Source organism: Notechis scutatus, chromosome 3 (assembly GCF_049901735.1).
Source record: "Notechis scutatus isolate UNSWTSFEM ecotype Mainland chromosome 3, rNotScu1.2, whole genome shotgun sequence".
NCBI lineage: Eukaryota > Metazoa > Chordata > Lepidosauria > Squamata > Elapidae > Notechis > Notechis scutatus.
The window spans coordinates 17,870,063-17,891,350 of record NC_142011.1 but is presented as its reverse complement, the minus strand read 5'-3'; the positions used below and the strand labels follow the sequence as shown (position 1 = coordinate 17,891,350).

At 38.3% G+C, this 21,288-nt stretch overlaps 2 protein-coding genes across 3 annotated transcripts in view; both read left to right on the top strand.

Moving 5' to 3' along the window:
* The first annotated feature begins 73 nt into the window (after positions 1-73).
* Positions 74-16,420, top strand: CSTF1 (cleavage stimulation factor subunit 1). The gene is made up of 8 exons (XM_026664950.2): positions 74-269; positions 1,145-1,269; positions 3,006-3,224; positions 9,071-9,266; positions 10,373-10,650; positions 11,738-11,935; positions 12,581-12,971; positions 15,757-16,420. Exons 2-8 carry the CDS (start codon positions 1,150-1,152, stop codon positions 16,014-16,016), a joined length of 1,662 nt encoding a protein of 553 aa, XP_026520735.2. The 5' UTR covers positions 74-269; positions 1,145-1,149; the 3' UTR covers positions 16,017-16,420.
* A 4,345-nt stretch (positions 16,421-20,765) lies between these two features.
* Positions 20,766-21,288, top strand: part of CASS4 (Cas scaffold protein family member 4) — a 56,719-nt gene continuing 56,196 nt past the window's right edge. Inside the window, exon 1 of one of the 2 annotated variants that reach the window (XM_026664949.2) lies at positions 20,766-21,045. In XM_026664949.2, coding sequence (XP_026520734.2) covers positions 20,977-21,045 — 69 coding nt within the window. In that variant the 5' untranslated portion in view covers positions 20,766-20,976. The remainder of the gene's footprint in view (positions 21,046-21,288) is intronic. The other variant, XM_087959257.1, reaches the window with a different exon arrangement.

Sequence of the window (21,288 nt, the reverse complement as noted above, 5' to 3'; positions counted from 1 at the left end):
CGTTCGGCCTCGCTTTTCCTCAACGCAAATTGCGTAGTTTCTCAAGCAACGGCAGCCGGCTTCTGACGGCGGCGCCTCTGCAGCTGCAGTCAAGCCGTGGCTGAAGAGGGCTGAAGGCTGCTTACCTGCCCGCTCTCGGACACACTTTTAGACGAAAGCCCCTGCCGCAAAGTTTGAATGAGGCAGTTCCTTTACATGAGTGGACACTCTTGAGAGCTGCTGCGGGTTACATATCAGCCATTGACACAGCCATGATTAGGACAGGTTGGGTGTGTATAATGGATCGATATCATTAGTCTGGTGCAGACCTTTAATTATAGACAGAAAAGCAGTAGGTTTGCGTTATTTCTAACTACTTAATAAAAAATATGGGCTGCCTTTGAGCACAAGGAGAGCCAAACAAGCCATGGATGGATGAGATCAACGCATGAGCGTTGCTGAAGGTCCGTTTTGGAATTTGTCACCAGTTTTGCAATTGTCAGAGGACATTTGTGCTCACTGTGTGATCTCCCCAAAATGCAGCAAGAATAAAGGTAGAAGGGTGCAGTGTGACACTTTATAACACGCTGCAATTTTTTTGTTTTAAAAAAGATGCTTGTGATTGTTCTGCATTTTATAATCCTATGTGTTTTTCCTCCATATGCCTCACAGGAACAATACAAAGAGCCGGTGGGCTTAAAGACTGCAATTTTATGCTTTGTCACCAGTGTTAAGGCCAGCCTTACAAGTTAAGGAATAAGAAGGGTATGCATGAAGAATTTTTCCTGTTTATTTGAATATTAACACACAGTGGAATTGTATAATTTCTGAGACAAGCAAGAGACACTTTGCTAGTGAGGAACTTTCCCTCTGAAAGCAAAAAGAGAGGGGAAAATTGAACTATGTTGGATTTTCCAAAATAAGTGCCTCCAGTACAGTGAATATTGCCATTGTTTTATCATATCAAGTTAGCAGTTTTTCACTATACTCTAAAACAATTTTTAAAAGAAGTACCCATAAACTTAACAAAAACAAAAAAGATTCTCCAGTCCTTATGCTCTGTAATGGCAACATATTGAAAGTGTAGATTGATGTGCTCATTTATGAGGACAGTAAGGGACAAATTTCAGAAGTGTGAATATTGTGTGATATATTATTCTCTCAGAAAGAATGTCAAGTCGTCGTATCACTCCGCCATGTGACAGGCGGCAGCTTCCATGGAGTATGACTGGCATGGGCTCACCCACTGGTGAACTGCGGCCAATGAGATTACCATTTCTTGAAGCCGATGTAAGTAGCATTGTTCTCTTGGATTAGTGTAATGGGGCATGCTGATGTGTAAATACCATAAATATCAAATAAGATACTGAAGATTGAATGTAAGAAAAAGACTGCTAGATTTATTTCTAAAACAAATTTATATAGCTACCCAGTTCACACATAGGCAGCTCCAGGAAGCGTACACAATTCTAAAAATCTACCATATAATAAATGCCCATTTAAAAATAAAAACATCCCATTCCCATGGCAGCAACAACACAATCAAATCAGCCACTTGATTCACTTCGTCTCCATTCTTGGTCCCCAGGTCTGCTGAAAAACCATGGGTTTTTTTTTAGCACTTTTCATAAAACCAACAGGGTGGGGGCCAACAATATCTTAGGGGGAATGGTGTTGCATAAAAAAGGGGCCACCACAGAGTAGGTCAATGGTCAAACCAAAGGCTCATATATTCCCTTATTGTTATTCTACAGATAACCTCTGAAAAGCTTTCAGCAAGTCATGTTTCTAATAGGATCTTCTCTTTTTCAGCAAATTATACTGAAAAGTGTGCTGTTTAACAGAAGCCGTATAATGAATATAAAGCCTAATCCATGCACATCCCTGAAATTTTCCAAGACTGCAAACCTCTGGAGTGACTTGCTTGAATTTATCTACATTTAAATAGGTAGAGAATTGAGGATTCACAGCTAGACTTAAGTTTTCATTTTTCTCTCAAATTCAAATTAAACTGATTGGATTAGTGCCTTATTTAAGAGGATGGAATTTATTCCTCACCCTTTACCTTTCATTGTACATTATAAATATTACACAGAATCATAGTATTTCATAAAGTATAGTAAGTCCAAAGCTGGTGCCTATCAGATGTATTGGACAGACAATTTCCAGCATTCCTGCTGGAAATAAAACCTCCCGTGTATACAATACATATTGTTGGCTTAAAGACCTGTACAATGATATTTATATAATTTATGTAGCTGCCCTCTTCAAGCAACATGGCTCTGGTTTTTGGCATACAAACTCACTGAGCAAAATATACAACAGTGCATGGCAAATTTTATTGTATTATGATAGATTTCAAGTTTCAAGTCCTGAATTAAAAATCTTGAACTGAAAAGGAAATAATTGTTTGACATATCCTTTTACTAGGGAACAGGTTGTCCAAGCACACACCATTATTTTTTTTATATGAAATCCACCTCAAACCTTGACAGTTTGGACTCAGTTGTGCCTAAAATTTTGAACTTGTGTTTATATTGTGCAGACAGTGCATTGAATTCAATCCAGGTAAAAATCCTGGATCCAACATTTTCCCCCTTCTTTTGGATGCTGCTCCTCAATATTTAACAGGATTGCTAGGGGATTTTTTTGTTGTTGTTGTTGCTGTTTTGTTTTTTGGTCAAATCTTGTCACTGGAACAGAAATTTAAAGAATTTTTCCAGGCGCAAGGAAGCGATACAGAAACGTTAAGTTTCTGCCAGTTAAAACACTTCTCACGGGCTTAGTTGCTCTTAAAAAAAAAAAAAAAAGCCAGAGCAAAGGGTTAGGGTATCGTTTTCGACAGGCCACAAGGAAGCCCTCCTGTTTGGCTCCCTTGCCTTCTGGGATGCCGGGCTCCGTTTCAGCAAAGAAAATCCCAAGTTCTGCCGGGCTCTTTTTATTTCAAGAATCGGCACGTTGCGTATTTTACGTAAGGCGATCTCTGGCCCTTGTTGGGGGATTGATTGCTTTTGCCTCCTTTCCAGCCGCGGCTTCAATCGATGTGCGGGGTTTCGATGCAGCAGCCTGTTCGACGGAGCGGTCCTCGGGCCAGACTGCTGCTACCGCCGCCGCAACCGCCGCCCCCCCTGCAGCCGCCGCCGCCGCCCGCTCCGCTTCACCTGCCCGCCCAGTCGCCCCTTGAAGCCGTGGGGCCCCCGGCAGCCGTTCTGAGCGGAGATCGATCGCGGACGAAGGACGGGCTCGTAAGTGTCGGATCCGATAGTTCCCGCGTCAGCCATTCGTTTTCTCGCACATGGAAGGCGGGAGAAGGTGGTGCCTCTCCTACGACGGATAAGCCTCTTGTCCTATCCCCGTGGCTATTAAAACCGTCGCTCTGAAGGAAGGTGGAGCGCGATGGGACCAGAAGGAGTGGAATAGTTTGGGTGCTGCGATAAGGGCAGATCCTAAAATAACAAAAAGACGAAAAAAGATTTTGATCGAAAGATCTCCGATCCTGCCTAAAGTGAACTCCACCCACCCTTGCCGTATATTACTTATCTAGGCCATGATTTAATTACTAGGCAGTTGTATAGATTAGGCTATACAGGTAGTCCTCCATTTGCAATAGTTGGTTCAGTGACCATTCAAAGTTACAACGGGGCCAAAAAAAGTGACATGATCGTGTGTGTTTTTTAAAACTTACGACCTTTGTAACATCCTCGTGATCATGGGATCAAAACTCAGATGCTTGGCAACTGACTGGTACTTATGGCAGTTGCTGTGTCCTAAAGTCATGTGAACACCTTTTGCAATCTTCTGACAAGCAAAATAGCAATAGCCCTTAGGCTTATATACAGTTTACAGAGTCAGCTTATTGCCCCCAACAATCTGGGTCCTCCTTTTAACGGCCTAGGAAGGATGAATCAACCTTGAGCTAGTGAAAATCGAACTGCTGGCCATCAGCAGGAGTCAGCAGGATTAGCCATTAATGCGGCATTCTAACCCCTGCACCACTACAACTTAATCAGTGGGGAAGCCAGATTCACTTCAACAATCATGTTACTAATTTATCAACGGCGGCCATTTCCTTAACAACTGTGGCAAGAAAGGTCATAAAATGGGGCAAAACTCACTTAACAAAAGCCTGACTTAACAACCAAAATGTTGGGCTCATTTGTGATTGTAAATCAAAGACTACCTGTACAGTTCATGAGAACTGTGTGCAGCCTTTGCTATGTGGATATGTGTAACCAGTATTCAGGCACTAACTCAGCACACCAAACTTCTCTAGTTCTAATCTTAATTTTCTGAAATAATTGAATTCCTCAGAGTTACAAAATACGCTAAATTATAAAGTAATGATAGTGGCTGTTTTTGCAGGTTGTAGAAAGTGTGACAGAAAAATAATAAAGTTACAAGCTCTTCAGGCTTTCCCTGCCACCTTTTTTTCTTTCTGTCCCCCCTCTGCCTCTCCTGTTACAAACTTTTTATCTCTGCTATTCCTGTTTCCCTCACTTGCATTTGAAAAGAAGTTTTCATTTTTCCAGAAAGGTTCATCAATAATCATAATAATCTCATAATTAAGCATGAGCACCTGACTCTCTCAAAATTCCATTTGTCACAGAGGTGTGACTTTTACAGTAGAAAAACTTTTCCCCTATCAGCTGTTGGATCTCACTCCCTCAAAAACATTAATAAAATCTCATGGATTTTTCGCCTTTGAATCCCAAAATGTATAAGAATCTCTGTCATTCTATTGTTCAGTGTTCCTCTTTCTTGCAAATCAGGCACCCAGTGATCGATTGTTGAATAAAGTTTGGCAATTTTTCCTCTACATTGTGCTCCTTTCTTTGGCAAAAATTCCACAACAAAAGTTAACATTGAGTGCTGGCGTAAAATGTATTTGCACAACAGGCTAACCCCATAGTTTATTAAATACCGATTATAGACTCAACCCTGTTGACTCTTCACACAGCACACTGAATGAGAAATTAACAACAATCCACTGTCTGGATTATCATAGCATACTAACACTCCAAAAGCGAACCAAATTTAGCATATTATAATAATACAGTAACCAAACCACAAAATCAGTAATATAGTTTAGCCCAGGGGTCTTCAAGCTTGACAGCTTTTAGACTTGTGGACTTACAACTCCCAGAATTCCTCCTCTAGTCATGTTAGCTCAGGAATTCTGGGAGTTGAAGTCCACAAGTCTTAAACTTGCCAAGTTTGAAGACTCTTGGTTTAGCCTAGCAAGCCATAAACTAAGACATTCCATCTCTGAACTTTCCATATAGCTGCTCTGGTTCTTTAGTTCAATTGTTAGAATCCATTTTAAGAAGTGACTAGTATTACATCTTGGAACAAGGACTTAAACAAATATATTGCCTTGTTTTTAGACAATATGTAGTATCTACTTCCTGCTGTTACATTAATGGTATATGTTTATGGAGATTCTTGGTCATCCAGGTCATGGTTGTCCCAAAGGTGCTTTTTTTTTTCAAGAGGCAACTGGACTTTCTGGTTTTTCTTTGAAGACATTTTGCTTCTCATCCTAGAAACTTCTCCAGCTCTGACTGGATGGTGGGAAATGGAAGGATTTATACTCTTTGCAGATAACTGGACATTTGCATTCTTTTAGCGGATCATTAAGGTTACTTGGAGGTTTATCTGTGTTGTCAGAGTCACCTGAGTGGTGCAAATTGATGTCCTTCTTGGAACTGTTGAGAGAGGGCTGTTCATGGCCTTTTTAACCCAGCTTTCAAACCAACTGTCCAAAATATGGACTTCGTTGTCTTCAAAAGAGTAGCCTATGTCTTTTAAATGCAGATGGACTGCTGAATCTAGTCCTGGTGTGTTTGTTCTCCATGTTGTCCAAACCATTTATGAAGTGGTTTTTTCATTTCCCCAATGTACAGACTTGCACATGACTCATTGCATTTTACTGCATATAACACGTTGCTCAGTTTCTGTCTGGGTGTTTTTATCCTTGGGATGGACAAGCTTCTGCCTTAGTGTATTCTTGGGTTTGAAATGTGTATGTATATTATGTTAACTGAAGATCTTCCTGAGCTTTTCCGATATGCCCGCAACATATGGAATGACAATGTTGTTTCCTTTATTGTTCTCGTCATTGTCTGTTACAGAGAAGTTCCTGTAGGGTGTTTTTTTTTTTTTTTTTTTTGAGATTTGATAAAGGCCCAACTTGGGATAGCCACACTTTCTTTGAGTTTCCTTGATGTGTTTACATTCTTTTTCTTTCCCACCTTTGCTGGTAGGCAGGCCTTCAGCTTGGTGATGTAAGGGACTGACGACTCCCATTTTGTGCTCCAGTGGGTGGTGGGAATCAAAATGTAAATATTGATCTGTGTTAGTGGGTTTTCTGTAAACTTCATTGTTAAGGCTTCTGTCTTCCTTAATGTGTACTGCACAGTCCAGGAAGGCTAGACTATTTTCCTTAACATCTTCCCATGGGAATTTGATGTATCTTGGTACAAACATATCAACTCTTTGTACAGATACATCAAATTCCCACTGGAAGATGTTAAGGAAAATAGTCAAGTCTTCCTGGACTGTGCACACTTCAAACCCAAGAATACACTAAGACAGAAGTTTGTCCACCCCAAGGATAAAACACCCAGGCAGAAACTAAGCAACGTGGTGTATATATATATATGCAATACAATGCAGTGAGCCATGTGCAGATCTGTACACTGGAGAAACAAAACAATCACTTCAGAAATGCATGGCACAACATGGAGAACAAACACATCAGGACTAGATTCAGCAATCTATCTGCATTTAAAAGACACAGGGAGTGGGCTTTTGAAGACAACAAAGTTCATATTTGGACAGAGAGGATCCCTGGTTTGAAAGAGGGGTTAAAGAGGCCATCTATGTCAAAATTGAACAGCCCTCCCAACAGAGGGGGAGGGAAATGAGCTTATCTATCTTCAATCTACAATACAGTCCTTTCAACTGATCCAAGAAGGCTGCATACCAATTTGCACCACTCAGGTGATAGATAACACAGATAAACCATGTGACCTTAACGACCCGCTAAAAGAATGCAAATGTCCAGTTGCCTGCAAAGAGTAAAAATCCTTCCATTCCCCACCATCCAGTCAGAGTGGAAGAAGTTTCTGGATGAAAAGCAAAACATCTTCAAAGAAAAACTAGAAAGTCCAGTTGCCTCTTGAGGGGAAAAAAGGCATCTTTGGGACATTAATGGTATGTTTTACAAATAATTCCTTCTCTATCCTTTATTTAATTGTCAAAGAGGTTTCTAAATACTGTAAAGTAGGTGCTGGGAGATAGTTTTAACTATGTAAATTCTTTTTAAAGAGTTCTTATTAATATAATTCTTATATCCAAGCATCTTTTTCCTGCCACTGTGTCCAATTTAAAAAAATAAATATCAGTTTATTATTAGACTTGAGTGCAAATAGCTTGTAGGTAAGGTTGCCTAAAGGCCTACTGCATTTTCTACACTAGGTAAGTTCCCCTGCTTGAATCATTTATAGAAATCTGTCTTGTCTTCAGTACCTGATGTGTGAAAAAAGGGAGGAGAGTTTTGTGGTTGCAGTCTTAACTCCTCTCTGATTAGAAAAATCAATCTTTCCTTTTCCTTTGTAATGTTCTATCATTACTCATATATTTTATAATTGTTCATATAAAAGTATTTTTATATGTACCGTATTTGCCGGCGTATAAGACGACTGGGCGTATAAGACGACCCCCAACATTTCCACTCAAAATATAGAGTTTGTTATATACTCGCCGTATAAGACTACCCCTCTTCCACACACCTTCCACTTTTGCACTTTTTTTTTTTTTTTGACGCACTTTTCTGCTTTGGACAATTTTGAAATGAGCTAATCCAATTTTGAACCAAGAATATGCAAATAGCTATGGAGTTTAGAAATGAGTTTTAAAAATATTTTTCATTGCTTACCATTAAGCGTAAAATATGTTGTAAATAAAATGAGAACACAGGAAACATTCTCTTCTCAATACAGCTGATCTCTCTCTCTCTCTCTCTCTCTCTCACACACACACACACACACACACACCAAAAACCCGGACACTGAAAAGGCTGCCAAGGAACAGTATATTCAATGCCTTCTCTTTAATCAAGAAACAAGGAATTCCTTAGAATCTTTTTTTTTTCCCCAAGTGGCCCTCTTTAAAAAAAATATGGAGGTAACACTTTCATTCAAAAAGTCTTCCAATATCTGGAGTCGCTCAGACATATTGAAGTGAGGCAGGAGAGTCAGTGAAATTTGAAATGATCCAGCTACCGTTTTCTTCCCCTCCGCCCGAAGGCCATTATCTCCACGTCAAAACGAACGAGGGAGGCAAAGAAGCCAAACACGCTAAAAGGATCTCTTTATTTTCCTACACAAGGTCACACCTACTTTTCCGCATTCAAAGGACAACCTCTCCTCACCACCACCACACACACACACACACCCCAATACCCGCAAACAATGTTCTGAGCATTAATCACCATTGCTACATTAACCTGGTAAATTTATACCCTGCCTCCCCCAGTGTTGCTTTGACGGCGGGATTTCACACAGCGGGCGCTCGCTCGCTCTCTTCTCCGCTCTCCCACCGTTCGCACATGTTGGAAGCACCGTAAAACCTGATAACCCACCCGGGGCTCCCCCATCCTTAACCTACAGCCGCCCGCATGCAAAACCTGCGTGCAAAAAGAAAAAAAAAAAGAAAAGTACGCCGCACGTGAGGATCTTCGAATCCTCTCCTCCCCACACCGCTAAGGAAGGAAGAGGGGAAAGGTTGCGCAGCGCGTGGCAGTGACACCCGCCACACACACACACACACACACACACACACCGCTCCCCCAGCCTCCCTCCCGGCTGCAACTCAAGCTCGAAGTGGGAGTCGGAGTCCTCCCGGCGTATAAGACGCCCCCCACTTGGAGGCATGTTTTTCAGGGCAAAAAAGTCGTCTTATACGCCGGCAAATACGGTACTTTATCATTCTGTTTGGAGATATATTTTTTCCTGAAAAACAGAAAAGGTGGGTCTTTTTTTTCTTCTTCATTTTGTCACACATGTAAATAATTTTATTTTTGCTCTAGACACCTGGAAGGCAACCCTTGTTCACAATGTATAGACCAAAAGTAAGCCTTAAAGACCGGCAACAACTTTACAGGCTTATTATTAGTCAGCTGTTATATGATGGATATATCAATATTGCTAATGGTCTGATAAATGAAGTAAAGCCACAGTCTGTCTGTGCACCCTCCGAACAACTGTTGCATCTTATTAAACTAGGTAAGTTGAAACATCAGTAAACAAAAAAGTTACAGTAATATCATTTTATGTGATCCTAAATTTGGTTATAGTTACTTCCACACTGAAAGCCATTGTTTTAATATGGCCTCTCCCACATACCATTAATTAAACGTCATGGCTGTGCAGAGATTTGGAGCCAAAGAGCAAAATGTAATTCACTTGTAGGTGTCAGAAAAAGATGCAGCTGCTTAAGGTTTTTCCCAATGGTTCTGTATATACACTTTGCATTCATATGAATCTGAACAGCTAGCTTGCTTACTTGATTGATTGACTGACTAATCCACTATCTCATGTGATTCTGGGCAGCTTACAATAAAATAGACAAAACAAAAGCAATGCAAAAAGTTAAAACCCAAAGCAGCCAGGAATCCTAAAACCCACCATTAATTTAAGCAAAAGATTGGCACTGTCAAACACCCAGGGCACTGGACTGAAGCAAATCTTTGGTTCTGCCTTCTAAAATAAAGTTGAGCAATATTCCAGTCAATTGTCCAGTAATGGTGTAATTCTAATTGACTTTTGGAGCTTTTTCTGAGGTGTTAATAGCCTTCTGACTTTAAATGGTTGCCAGTCGAGCTGTCTAGCTATAGTGTTCAAAACTATACATTGATATCACTATAAAGGTACCTTCCTTTTTCCTACTGTTTGGCACATTCCCAGACTTTCCTCTTTTATTGGTTTAAAATGTTGATTTGCATGGAAATGAATGACATGCCGTGATTTGTACAGTAAAGAGAAGAAAGTAATTGACTTGTGGGAAGGAAAGAGCACACAAAGCACATTGTGCTGGTATATTCTAAAGCAAGACTTAGCTTTATGTTTGAATCAAATCAATGCTGGGAGGCAAATCATTTTTATTTGATAAGCATTCTGTAATCAGCTTGTCTATAGACATTAAAATTCTATGCATTAACTTTATACTTACTATGTATTTTATAAACTTTCTGTAATTTGTAATCTACAGTTATTTTGATGCAGCCTAAAACTGCATTTGCTTCTTGTACAGCCATATGTGGTACATTATTGAATCAACTTCGATTTATATTTTTTTTTTTAAAAAAGGTTTGGTGTGTTCTCTCCTCCAGGAATGGAAAATGACGATAGTGCAGTTCAGTATGCAATTGGACGCTCTGATACAGTAGCTCCTGGAACAGGAATTGACTTGGAGTTTGATGCAGATGTACAGACTATGTCCCCAGAAGCATCTGAATATGAGACATGTTATGTCACATCTCACAAAGGACCATGTCGTGTAGCTACGTACAGCAGAGATGGACAGTTAATTGCTACAGGATCCGCTGATGCATCGATAAAAATACTTGATACCGAAAGAATGTTAGCAAAAAGTGCTATGCCCATTGAGGTAAATATTGAAATAGTATCAATCCATATTGTTGCTTCATCTCTTATTTGATTATCTGCTGTTCTCATAAAGAGAAAGTAAGTTCTACATGGAGAGACTGTTCTTCAGAATTCAGGCTCCAGTTATTTAATTTAAAAATACACATTTTCCTTAGAATTCAGTGAAAAAGTCTATAAGTTTATATAAAAACTATCGCAGGAGGTACAAATAATTGTGAATGTGGTTGTGGATTGTCTTTGTTTAGAGAGTCACTTTTGCTGGGGGTGGGTAGGAAGGAGCTCACCTCTGTTCGCTTTCTGAATTTTAATCCTTTTGGTAATGTATAAACAGAGTCTTATTTCTTATCCATTCCCTTGTTCCTTTCACCTTATTGCCATCCAGTTTTGTTTATCACCGAAAATTCTTTGTCCAACATTTTTTGGAGAATTTTGATTTACAAAGCTTGTTTTGAAATTACTTAAAATATGCTCTGAACTTACCCAAATGGTAGCATCTAATAGCTTTTGGCTGATTTCAGAATCTAGGCAGAATTGGCCATAATGGTATTTAGATCTGGGAATTCCAGGACTGTTGACTTGACTGGAAAATTGAAAGATACCCTGGAAGAAAGCAATAATAAAATGCCTGAATAACACTGTCAAAAAAGCTGAATGGATGTGTCAAGATTAATTTGATAAATATTATAGCTTATGCTCTGGGAATAACAGAGAAAATCTCCCCAAAAATAATTTCTTAAGGAAAACAAACCCTATGTGTTTTATTGAAATGCATTTTAGACAAAGTGCATTTCTGAATGTGTGAAATAATCGTATTTTGTATTATTTAGCATATAAACCATTTGCACAATGGTAGTAGGTGGGCTGCCAAGATTTTACAATCTGCCATGTGAGAGTTTAAACGTATGTTTCAATTTCTTTTTCTATAACAGGTTTGTAACAGCTTACTTTAAATAATTGTTAGGCTCTGTGAAAAAATGCTGATCCACTATGTTGCTGTTGTTTTTTAAACTCTCTGCAAAGCAAATTACTTGTGTGTTTACAGATATTTTATTTCATATATTTAAATGCTGTACTTTTAATTTTTACAGGTTATGATGAATGAAACAGCTCAGCAGAACATGGAGAACCATCCAGTTATTAGGACTCTTTACGACCATGTAGATGAGGTCACCTGTTTAGCTTTTCATCCAACTGAACAAATCCTTGCATCTGGATCAAGAGACTACACTCTTAAATTGTTTGACTACTCAAAACCATCTGCCAAGAGAGCTTTCAAATATATTCAGGTCAGGTTCTCTAATCATACATTTCTAAGAAATATCATCATAAGAAACTTAAAAAAGATTTGTCTTGCTGGTGATACTGCATATAATTTTTAGGTAGAAGGACATAAATCATGCTTAATAATGCAGCTTTCCAGACAGTTTTTTTTAGTTCTTAAATGTTGGGTCAAGCATGATAACAAGTTCTAAACTGTAATTTATTTTAATACTTGGAACATTGAAAATTAATGAAAGAAAATGAGATAATTGGCAAAGACTATGTTAATGTTTTTCTCTCAAACTTTTTTTCTATTGAAAGCTTATCATTACCATCCAAGCTGCTTGGTGGGAAAATGTCTGTTTTCTATAATCAGTATCCTTTTGTTTAGAACCTTAAAAAAGATTTTTTTAAAAATAATAATCATGCATTTTTAAAGAGAAAAATAAGATTCTCTCCCCCCTCCTTTCCCCCCCACAAATCTCTATCAAATGCGTACTTGTATTCTATCTTATATTATGTTTGACTTCTTCAGATAGCAATGTCCTTCTCTAGATATGAATTCATTTTAAAATAGATATATCTATTAGCATAATGGTTTGATATTTAGATATATTACAGTTGTAGGATAGTGCACTCTAATGTTAATTTTTGAATTTCCAATTAAACAGGAAGCAGAAATGCTGCGCTCTATATCTTTCCATCCTTCTGGGGATTTCATACTTGTTGGGACACAGCATCCTACCCTGCGGCTCTATGATGTAAATACTTTCCAGTGCTTTGTATCCTGCAATCCTCAAGATCAACATACAGATGCTATATGCTCTGTTAATTACAATGCAAGTGCTAACATGTATGTAACAGGCAGCAAAGATGGATGCATCAAATTGTGGGATGGAGTTTCAAATCGTTGTATCACCACTTTTGAGAAGGCACATGATGGTGCTGAAGTTTGTTCTGCCATTTTCTCTAAGAACTCCAAGTACATACTTTCAAGTGGAAAGGATTCTGTGGCTAAACTGTGGGAGATATCAACAGGAAGGACACTAGTCAAATATACAGGTGGGTGAAAACATTCCTGAACAATATAATCTGACTTTCTCTGGTTTGACTTTTGTCATGAATCCTGTAAGTAGTTGTGTGGACATACCTGGATTTTAGCAATGCACAATACAAGCCTTGTTCGGTAATCACAATTTTTCACTTGCCCGATAAGTGTAAAATTAAGTTATTTTGTGAATCTGGAGCATTTTGTTTTACATCAGAAAAAAAATTCAGTAGTGCACTGAAATTTTCTTTGTTTATTCTAAGTAACTGAACAATGTAGTCTAGAAAGTATTTTATAAATGACTTCAAACATTTTTTCCTGTTCTAGAATTGTATGAGTTAATGCTATTATATATACATAAGTACAATAATGTATTAAGTAAACCAGGGGTGTCAAACTCAAGGCCCACGGGTTGGATCCCGGCCTCACGGTGCTTAAATCTGGCCCATGGGCCCAGCCTAGAAATATCAAGGGACCGGCCCACGATGCCTCTGGTGGCTAAAATGGCCCACCCACCCCCGTGCCTCATTTTCACCCTCCATGGCTTCCTGCAGCACTCTGCCAGCCGGAAAACAGGCTGGAAAACAGCCCAAAAATGGGCAACACGGCCTGTTTTCGGCCAGCAGGATGCTGCAGGAAGCATCCGCCCCACCCCTGCCGCTGGCCTGCAGAGGAGAACTACAATGCTGATCCGGCCCTCGAAATCCAGTTTGACACCCCTGAAGTAAACCATAAATTAATTAGGAGATTGGGAAAATTTGCAAACCTTCCAGGAGTGTACTTTGTATTTCTGAATTACTATTTCCCTCGAGGGCAAATATTTTTAAGAAAAAATCCCGGATAGGTTCATGCATTAACACATATGCTTCAAATAATACTTGATATTAAAACGAGGTTGCTTTTTCATAGTTTGTCATTAAATGCAATACAAAATGTAAGCTTGGCATTGCTCTGCTCAATGCTTTTTTTCCCTTCACCTTCATTGTGAAATATTTTTTAAAAATGTAAAACTCTTGAAAGAATAATCAGAAGTCATTTAAACAGATCCATCTTTTGAGATTATCTTACCATTTCAAATTTCAGTTTATAATATATCAAGCCAGCAGGGTGCAGCAAAGAGTTGACATGCTGAATTGTTGGGTGTTGCTATACTTCTTTTAACAAATAAAACTGAAGAACTTCCTTTATTATACATGCTCTATTTGCCATAGATCCAGACAAGCCAGCTGCCTAACAGAAGATGCATAACAAACACGACACTACCCCATTCTAAACCCACTCTCACTAAGGCTAAACTGGGCTTAAGGCCATCCCAGTATACATTGTCATGAGTTGAGTGGAAACCACTACTCCCCACCCCAGAAAATTTCTTTGTATGCATTAGTAATTAGAACATAATGTATATCCATATGGTCTAAAAATCTATAGGTTCCATATATAGTGATTATTTTTATTTAGATTTATAAAGCCATCTGATAAATGACTCATATATGTAACATTGGTAGTGTTTAAATTCAAAGAAGCATATTTTGGCTCTTTTAGTTCTCTGGAATATTGAAAGTTGTTAATAGAAATTTAAGGACTGATGCCATACTCTATTGTAATGAAGTCGACCACTGAGTAAACAAAACTATATGTTGTGTGTTGTCTCTCCATTTTTTGTAATTAGTTCATTTAAGTCTAATCCTGCTCTTAGGTCTAATTCAATGAACTAAGCCTTATTTAATTAAACATGGATTAAAGTTGAATGATAAAATTACATGTTAGTTCGTTGTTTTACTGATATAAACTAGAAATGTTTTTGAATATTTATATATTAAACTATTATATTAAGAATCCTACGGGAAAAAATTACAGCAGCATAGTCTATAAATAGGTGCTAATATTTTTGTATATGCCTTACAAAATTGAATATTTGGGAAATATATATTGTTCTCTTTCCCATCTCGTATATATTCATGGATTTCACAGGGGGGGTTTTTTGCACAGAAAGCAATCCAGTTTTTTCTTTTTAAAACAAAATCAGATATAGATGAAAAGTAGCATATAATCTTCCCTTAACAATACCAATTTCCTTAATCAGTTAAAAACAAAAGCCAAATTCTGGCTATTTTTCAAAAGCTAAGTCAGTATGATATTCCTTTTGTATTAACTTCTTTGGGGAGTTAAACTATACCTCCAATAGCCTTGTTTCATTTCAGTCTTGGAATAACAGCTGACTTGGAATTATAGCAGTTCTCCATTGTTTGTGATAAAATGTTTATAATACAGGAAATTTGCATTCTTTTACACTCAGGAGAAGGTTTGAAAGATTAAATTGAGCTTGACTGCTGATGCCTTCATGGATATGCCAAGATAGTTTTCATGGCAGCAATAGATAAGTGGCTTACCATTGCTTTCTGGATTATTATGTCAATCTCCCAGTCTGGCCTACAGCTTTAGTATTTAGAAAAGTCTTCCAATCAGGTACCATCCAGGCCTGATCCTGTTTAGCTTCTGGATTCAGTGATGGTCATATGAGAAATGAAGTCCTATTTGTAAGTACTATGAATTTGGAGGAGCATATACACCTGCACCGAAGAATATGAACTAGTCTGGACGTCAGGAAACACTGAGGATTTTCTTTTCTGTGAACATGCTTGCTAACCTTACTAATGAATATGTTGTTGTTTATTTTAGGTGATTTGACATTCTTATTGTTAGGCTTTAATACTTAAAAATATTGAATCCATCCAGCAGAGGATGGCATTTGTGAATACCATATAATTAATTGTATATAATATGCTGTTAAACCTGCAGGAGCTGGCCTGAGTGGACGCCAAGTTCATAGGACACAGGCTGTTTTTAATCACACCGAAGACTATGTGCTCCTTCCCGATGAAAGGACCATTAGCCTTTGCTGCTGGGATTCACGAACGGCGGAGCGAAGAAATCTTCTTTCCTTGGGGCATAATAGCATTGTTCGCTGCATTGTCCATTCACCTACAAATCCTGGATTCATGACTTGCAGTGATGACTATAGAGCTCGATTTTGGTACCGAAGATCAACCACAGATTAAAACAGCAGTTCTGAAATGCTTGCTCAAATTTTATTCCATTTTCTTTTACAGATAAGTCTGTTTTTATTATGATTTATTTAAAAAGTTTGAAAATGAATCACCTGTAAGAAAGAAACAAGCTCTACCTTAAGGGAATTTTTTAAAGTTGTGGTCTTATATTTTTTTTAAAAAAAGAATCCATAAACCTATTTTTTTTCTTAAGTGTACAAGTCTGCCCATTTTTACTACTTAAAGTTGGTCTTTTGTTTTTGTGTTTTTAACAAAACATTTAATAATCTTTATTTCCTTGGATATAATTGCCTAGTCCTGACATGTAATTTTATACTATACTTTAATGTTTGTTACTCTTTAGATGATTTACATCTACTAGCCTACAGTTCTCTTATTAAAACTGATTCTTATAACAGCGTGCCTTTGTTTTCTCAGAATTAACCATTTCCTGTTTCTACGTCATAATCCCAAATAAGGAACACATATTATGACTACAAAATACATCTAAGAAGTTCTGGTTAATCACGTGCCTTCTCTGAGCTAAGATTGGTTTGTAGGTGAAATTTCATCACTAAACAATACATAATGGACAAACTGCAAATTGGAATTTAATCTCTTCTAAGACTTGAAATGAATGATATGCTAGGAAAAACAGTATGGATAATTAAAAACCTATTAAACATATCCATCTTCATCTCCATTTATAGATAAGCTGTTCGGGCACCATAAATGGGTGAATAGGCTGCAATAAGGCATTTGTATCCATTGAGAAATATTTGTATGGTATGAAATTTTGCTCAATAGTATACTAGGACATAGTTTAGTAAGATGCAATTAGATTTCAACAATAAACACATTTTATAAACCACAATGGCTAAGTTCACAGAAGGTGCTAAATTATACAGTTGGCTTAGTGCAAAATAACAAATTTGAAAATGGGCAGTGAAACCACCAATACCATTCTCAACTTCCCAACCTCTTGCTTTTAAAACTGTCTTGACAAAAGTAATTTTATTCCTGAGAAGCACTACAATAGACTTCTTTCTAACAGGAAGTAAACCCGTTGAATGTTGTGTAAACAATTCAGAAAGAGGAAGGGACTGTCAGGCCTATGAATATTTGGGGTTACAATTCTCATACTTGGGGTTAAAACTGTCACATCCTAAGGACTGCTGCCTAGTTCTAAGGGGAGTTGAAGGTCCTGATTGCCTGCCTTCAGATGGCTGTGTTTGCATGACATCTGAATCACAAGCCAGCCCTATTTTAACTTAGTTCAAACGTGCGGTTAATTTGTATTTCATCATTTCATGAAAACCAGGGAAAGTGTTGAATAAATCAGGATTAAATTAATGTATGAATACTGCAACAAGGAGAAGCAATACCTGCTAGATCACGGGTGTCACTTGATCACGTCATGTGATGTCACATTGTATTGCGATTCCCCTTTGCAGAGCTGGGATGGGCGAAGCTTGTGCACGATGCAGCTGGCCCGCAGGCTGCCAGTTTGACACCCCTGTTCTAAATGCTTTTTTCCCCCCTGTTGGAGAGTATTCTAAATTGGACATAGAAACAAGGGTCTGAGCAATGGCAATGGTGTGCAAACATGCCCTTTTAAGGGTACCTTATTCCAGGGCCACAGGGCCTGGAATTGGCTGTTCCCAGAAATCTGACTAGGCAACTCAGAGTGAGGAGCAATCAGGAAATAATATTTAAATCACCACCAAGGAAGGGAGTAAAGCAGAAGAGACAAATCCATGGATCAGAAGTCATTTCTAAACACCCCTTTGTTCCAGAAACAGCCCTAGATGACAGCTCTAAGTGCCCCTGTTGGGTATACATTAAAGATGAGGAGGGGACCATCTGTAGCTGATTTGCTTTCCCTTTACCTGCTCACTCTTATTTTCAGTGTGTACCCAACAGATGTGGAGACTGAAGAAGAAAAAAAGCCTAGGGAAAAATAAGCCACAGATTGAGCTGAAGAGGTGGGGAAAGTTAAAAATGTGATTAATAATTAAACAAAAGTGATACACAATCACACCCTCCATTTCTATCATTCAAGCCCAAGTGTGAGACAGAGGGATCAGCTGCCCTGGGAGAACTGTGAGCTTTACAGAATATTTGGAGGGGAACTTGCCAGAAGGGGGAAGATTTGATGGAGCCTGTGGGAATTGGCTTGAAGTTCTTCTTGATTGATCACCCACTCTTGGCCTTGTCTCGATGAGAATGCCCTGGTGGTAGAGGATGACTTTGTAGTCTGAGGTGGATAATGCAAAAACAATTGCCAAGTGCTGCAGTCCTTGGCACATTTGGATGGGATTAGTGGATTTACTGACAATGCTTATTGAGAAAACTCCATAGAGGTGGACTGTTGTAATATGGCTGAGTTCCTGTGTCATAGAATTGAAGCACAGTTCGGGGAGGACAAAAGAAGTATTAATAGATGATTTATCAGATCAGATAACTTATCATTCTGTCCTTGGGAAAGGTTGTGCTCGTTCTAAAGGGTCAAATTAATACTCTAGTACTGTTTTATACTACACTAGTAAGACTAGTAAGACACTTAAAATACTGTGTCCAGTTCAGGTCATCATGTTGCAAAAAAGATGTTGAGACTCTAGGAAGAGTGCAGAGAAGAACAACAAAGTTGATCAGGGGACTGGAGGCTAAAGCATATGAAGAATGTTTGCAGGAACTAGGTATGTCTAGTCTAGCAAAGAGAAGGACCGGGGGGGGACATGATAGCAGCTTCCAATACTTATGGGGTTATCACAGAAGAGTGGGTCGATCTATTCTCCTAAGCATCTGAAGGCAAGCCAAGAAATAATGGGTGGAAGATTATTGCAGAGATCTCCAACCTAGAATTAAGGAGAAATTTCTTGTCAATGGAACAGCTTGCCTCTGCAAGTTGTGGGTGCTCTACTATTGGAGGTTTTCAAAAGGAGATTGGACAACCATTTGTCTAGGATGGTATGGAGTCTCCTGCTAAAGCAGTGAGTTGGACTAAAAAACTTTCAAGTTTCCTTCCATCTCTTTTACTCTATGATTTTATCTCTGTCATTAAAACACATGTGTTTTTTCTCATACCAAAAGCTTTTTACAAGCAGTCTTACTTAAAAATAGCCTCCCCGGGGCCTGGTAATGTACCATTTAGATTACTGCAATGCATTCTGCATGGGGTTGCCCTTAATGACAATTCAACAGCTTCAGTTAGTATAAAATACAGAAGGAAGCATACATTTTTATTTGCTAGATTTATATCTCGATTTCTGTCCAGTAGAGTAGAGCAAGAAATCAACTCCACAGGTAGACTAAAACTACTTTTATTGAGATGGGCTATAGTAACAGAATTTTTTAAGTCTGTGTCCTATTTATAGTTTCATAAATTAGCTTCTTACAGTATTGTATTTCTTCTGGTTCAGTAAATTAGTGAGGCATCTGTCTGATCTACTTCTGAATGTTATCTGTCTTTATGGACTTCAAGTAAGCTTTATCTCCTTCTCCTTGATCTTATATATCTCCATCAAAGACATTTTTCTTATGCTCAACATTTTCACTAAAGCAGTGTTTGGCAACCTCAAAAACATTTCAGCTTCCCAAATTCCCCAGCCAGCTCCCCATTCAATTTTGGAAGCTGAGGTCCACACAACTTCAAGTTGCTGAGGTTAAGAAACTCTGTTCTAGAAGCTTATTATACTGGACCTTCACTTCAGTTCTATAACAAACCTTCAGAGAAGTTTGGACTGAATCAAAGTCATCCAATGAGTTACCGTGGCTGAACAGGGACTTGAACCTATGCCTCCCCCATCCTTGCCCAACTCCTTAACCACATAGGTTCTTTCACTGGAACCAAGTCTTTGGTGAACTTTTTGCTTCTACAGTCTTAATATCTAAAGCTTTTGCCAAGCATGGCAACTTTTAATACCTGTGGACTTCACCTCTAAATCCCCCACCCAGCATGGGGAAGTTGAAGTCCACACATCTTCAACAAGTGTGGAAAAACTCTGGTCTAAAGGATCTGAAGGAATGTCTCTTTCAATACGGTACATTCTTACATATTTCCAAAAGATCTCGGAGACATGCTCCAAACAGCTTCCACTGCTGAGGTTTCCTGAATAATTAACCCCTCATCTGAAGTGAGGTGTGTCTGGCATTATTGTCTTTCCAGAACAAAATGGTTCTTTCCACCATTCTGAGTCTTAACATGTGTTGATTTTACCTGCATGTTTTGAGAAAAAAGCTTTCTTTTATTTTTTATTGTTTATATGTTAATTTTTAAATTTATTTTAGGCACTCGGTGAAAGTTTTGACTTGAAGGGTGCATAGGCATTTTTGAAATAAAAACAAGTTTGGTAAGATAAGATGCCTTTTTTCCGAGAAAACTGATTCCATTGAATTGCACTAGGATTTTCCTGTGCGTAGACATAATCATGATGATGGTGTTACATTTTACACAATCCTAATCCCCTGCCTCTAACAGCCCTTTTTAAATCCAAAGCATGAAATCTTAAACTCCATCTTTCAAGTCTTAATACAGCTTTGGATAATTTCAGAGTTGGATCGGAAATATCAATGACATTTCATCTTGATGGTTCTTAAAAGCATTATTCCCACTAGGAAAGCAAACAAACCGCTTCGTGCAATATGTTTACAGCTAGCAAGCCTTACAGTTCTTCCTACTTGTCTAAAATAGGAACTACAGGAAGATGAAGCAAAGCAAAAAAGTTTTTTTTCCTGTGTGTGGTTATTTGAAATAAAGCTGCAATCAGTCATGAGAATTCAACTCATTTTAAAATTAGACTCCCACCTCTGTTTGGATCGTCTTCCACTGATGGTGTTCAACTTAGCTGAAAGAGATAGAAATTCCCCCAACCGGGACGACGTTAGAGGGATATGATTTCAGATCCTTTTTCTCAAAACACTTCTGACTTCAGCCTTCTTGCAAAACTCTGCTGTCCTGCTTTGATGATTGATGATGATTCAGGAAGTGGTATGTCTTACAACTATGGATAGAAACATTGGATTCGGTACATTTGCAAAGGTAAATTCAGGGGGATTTTGATAGCAGAAATCTTTGAAACGTGAGCTAAGAGAGGTAGTGTTCCAGTCTTCTACAGATATCCAAAAAATCATAGAGATCACTGGGACTTAATTCTAGAGAAGCGTGTCTATATGACAACAGTTTAAGGGAACTTAAACTTTCAATAAGTTTTGTTGGACATAATTAGAGTGGTTTATCTATAAATCCACAGACACTAAAATTCTTCTATAGCACTCCTATGCT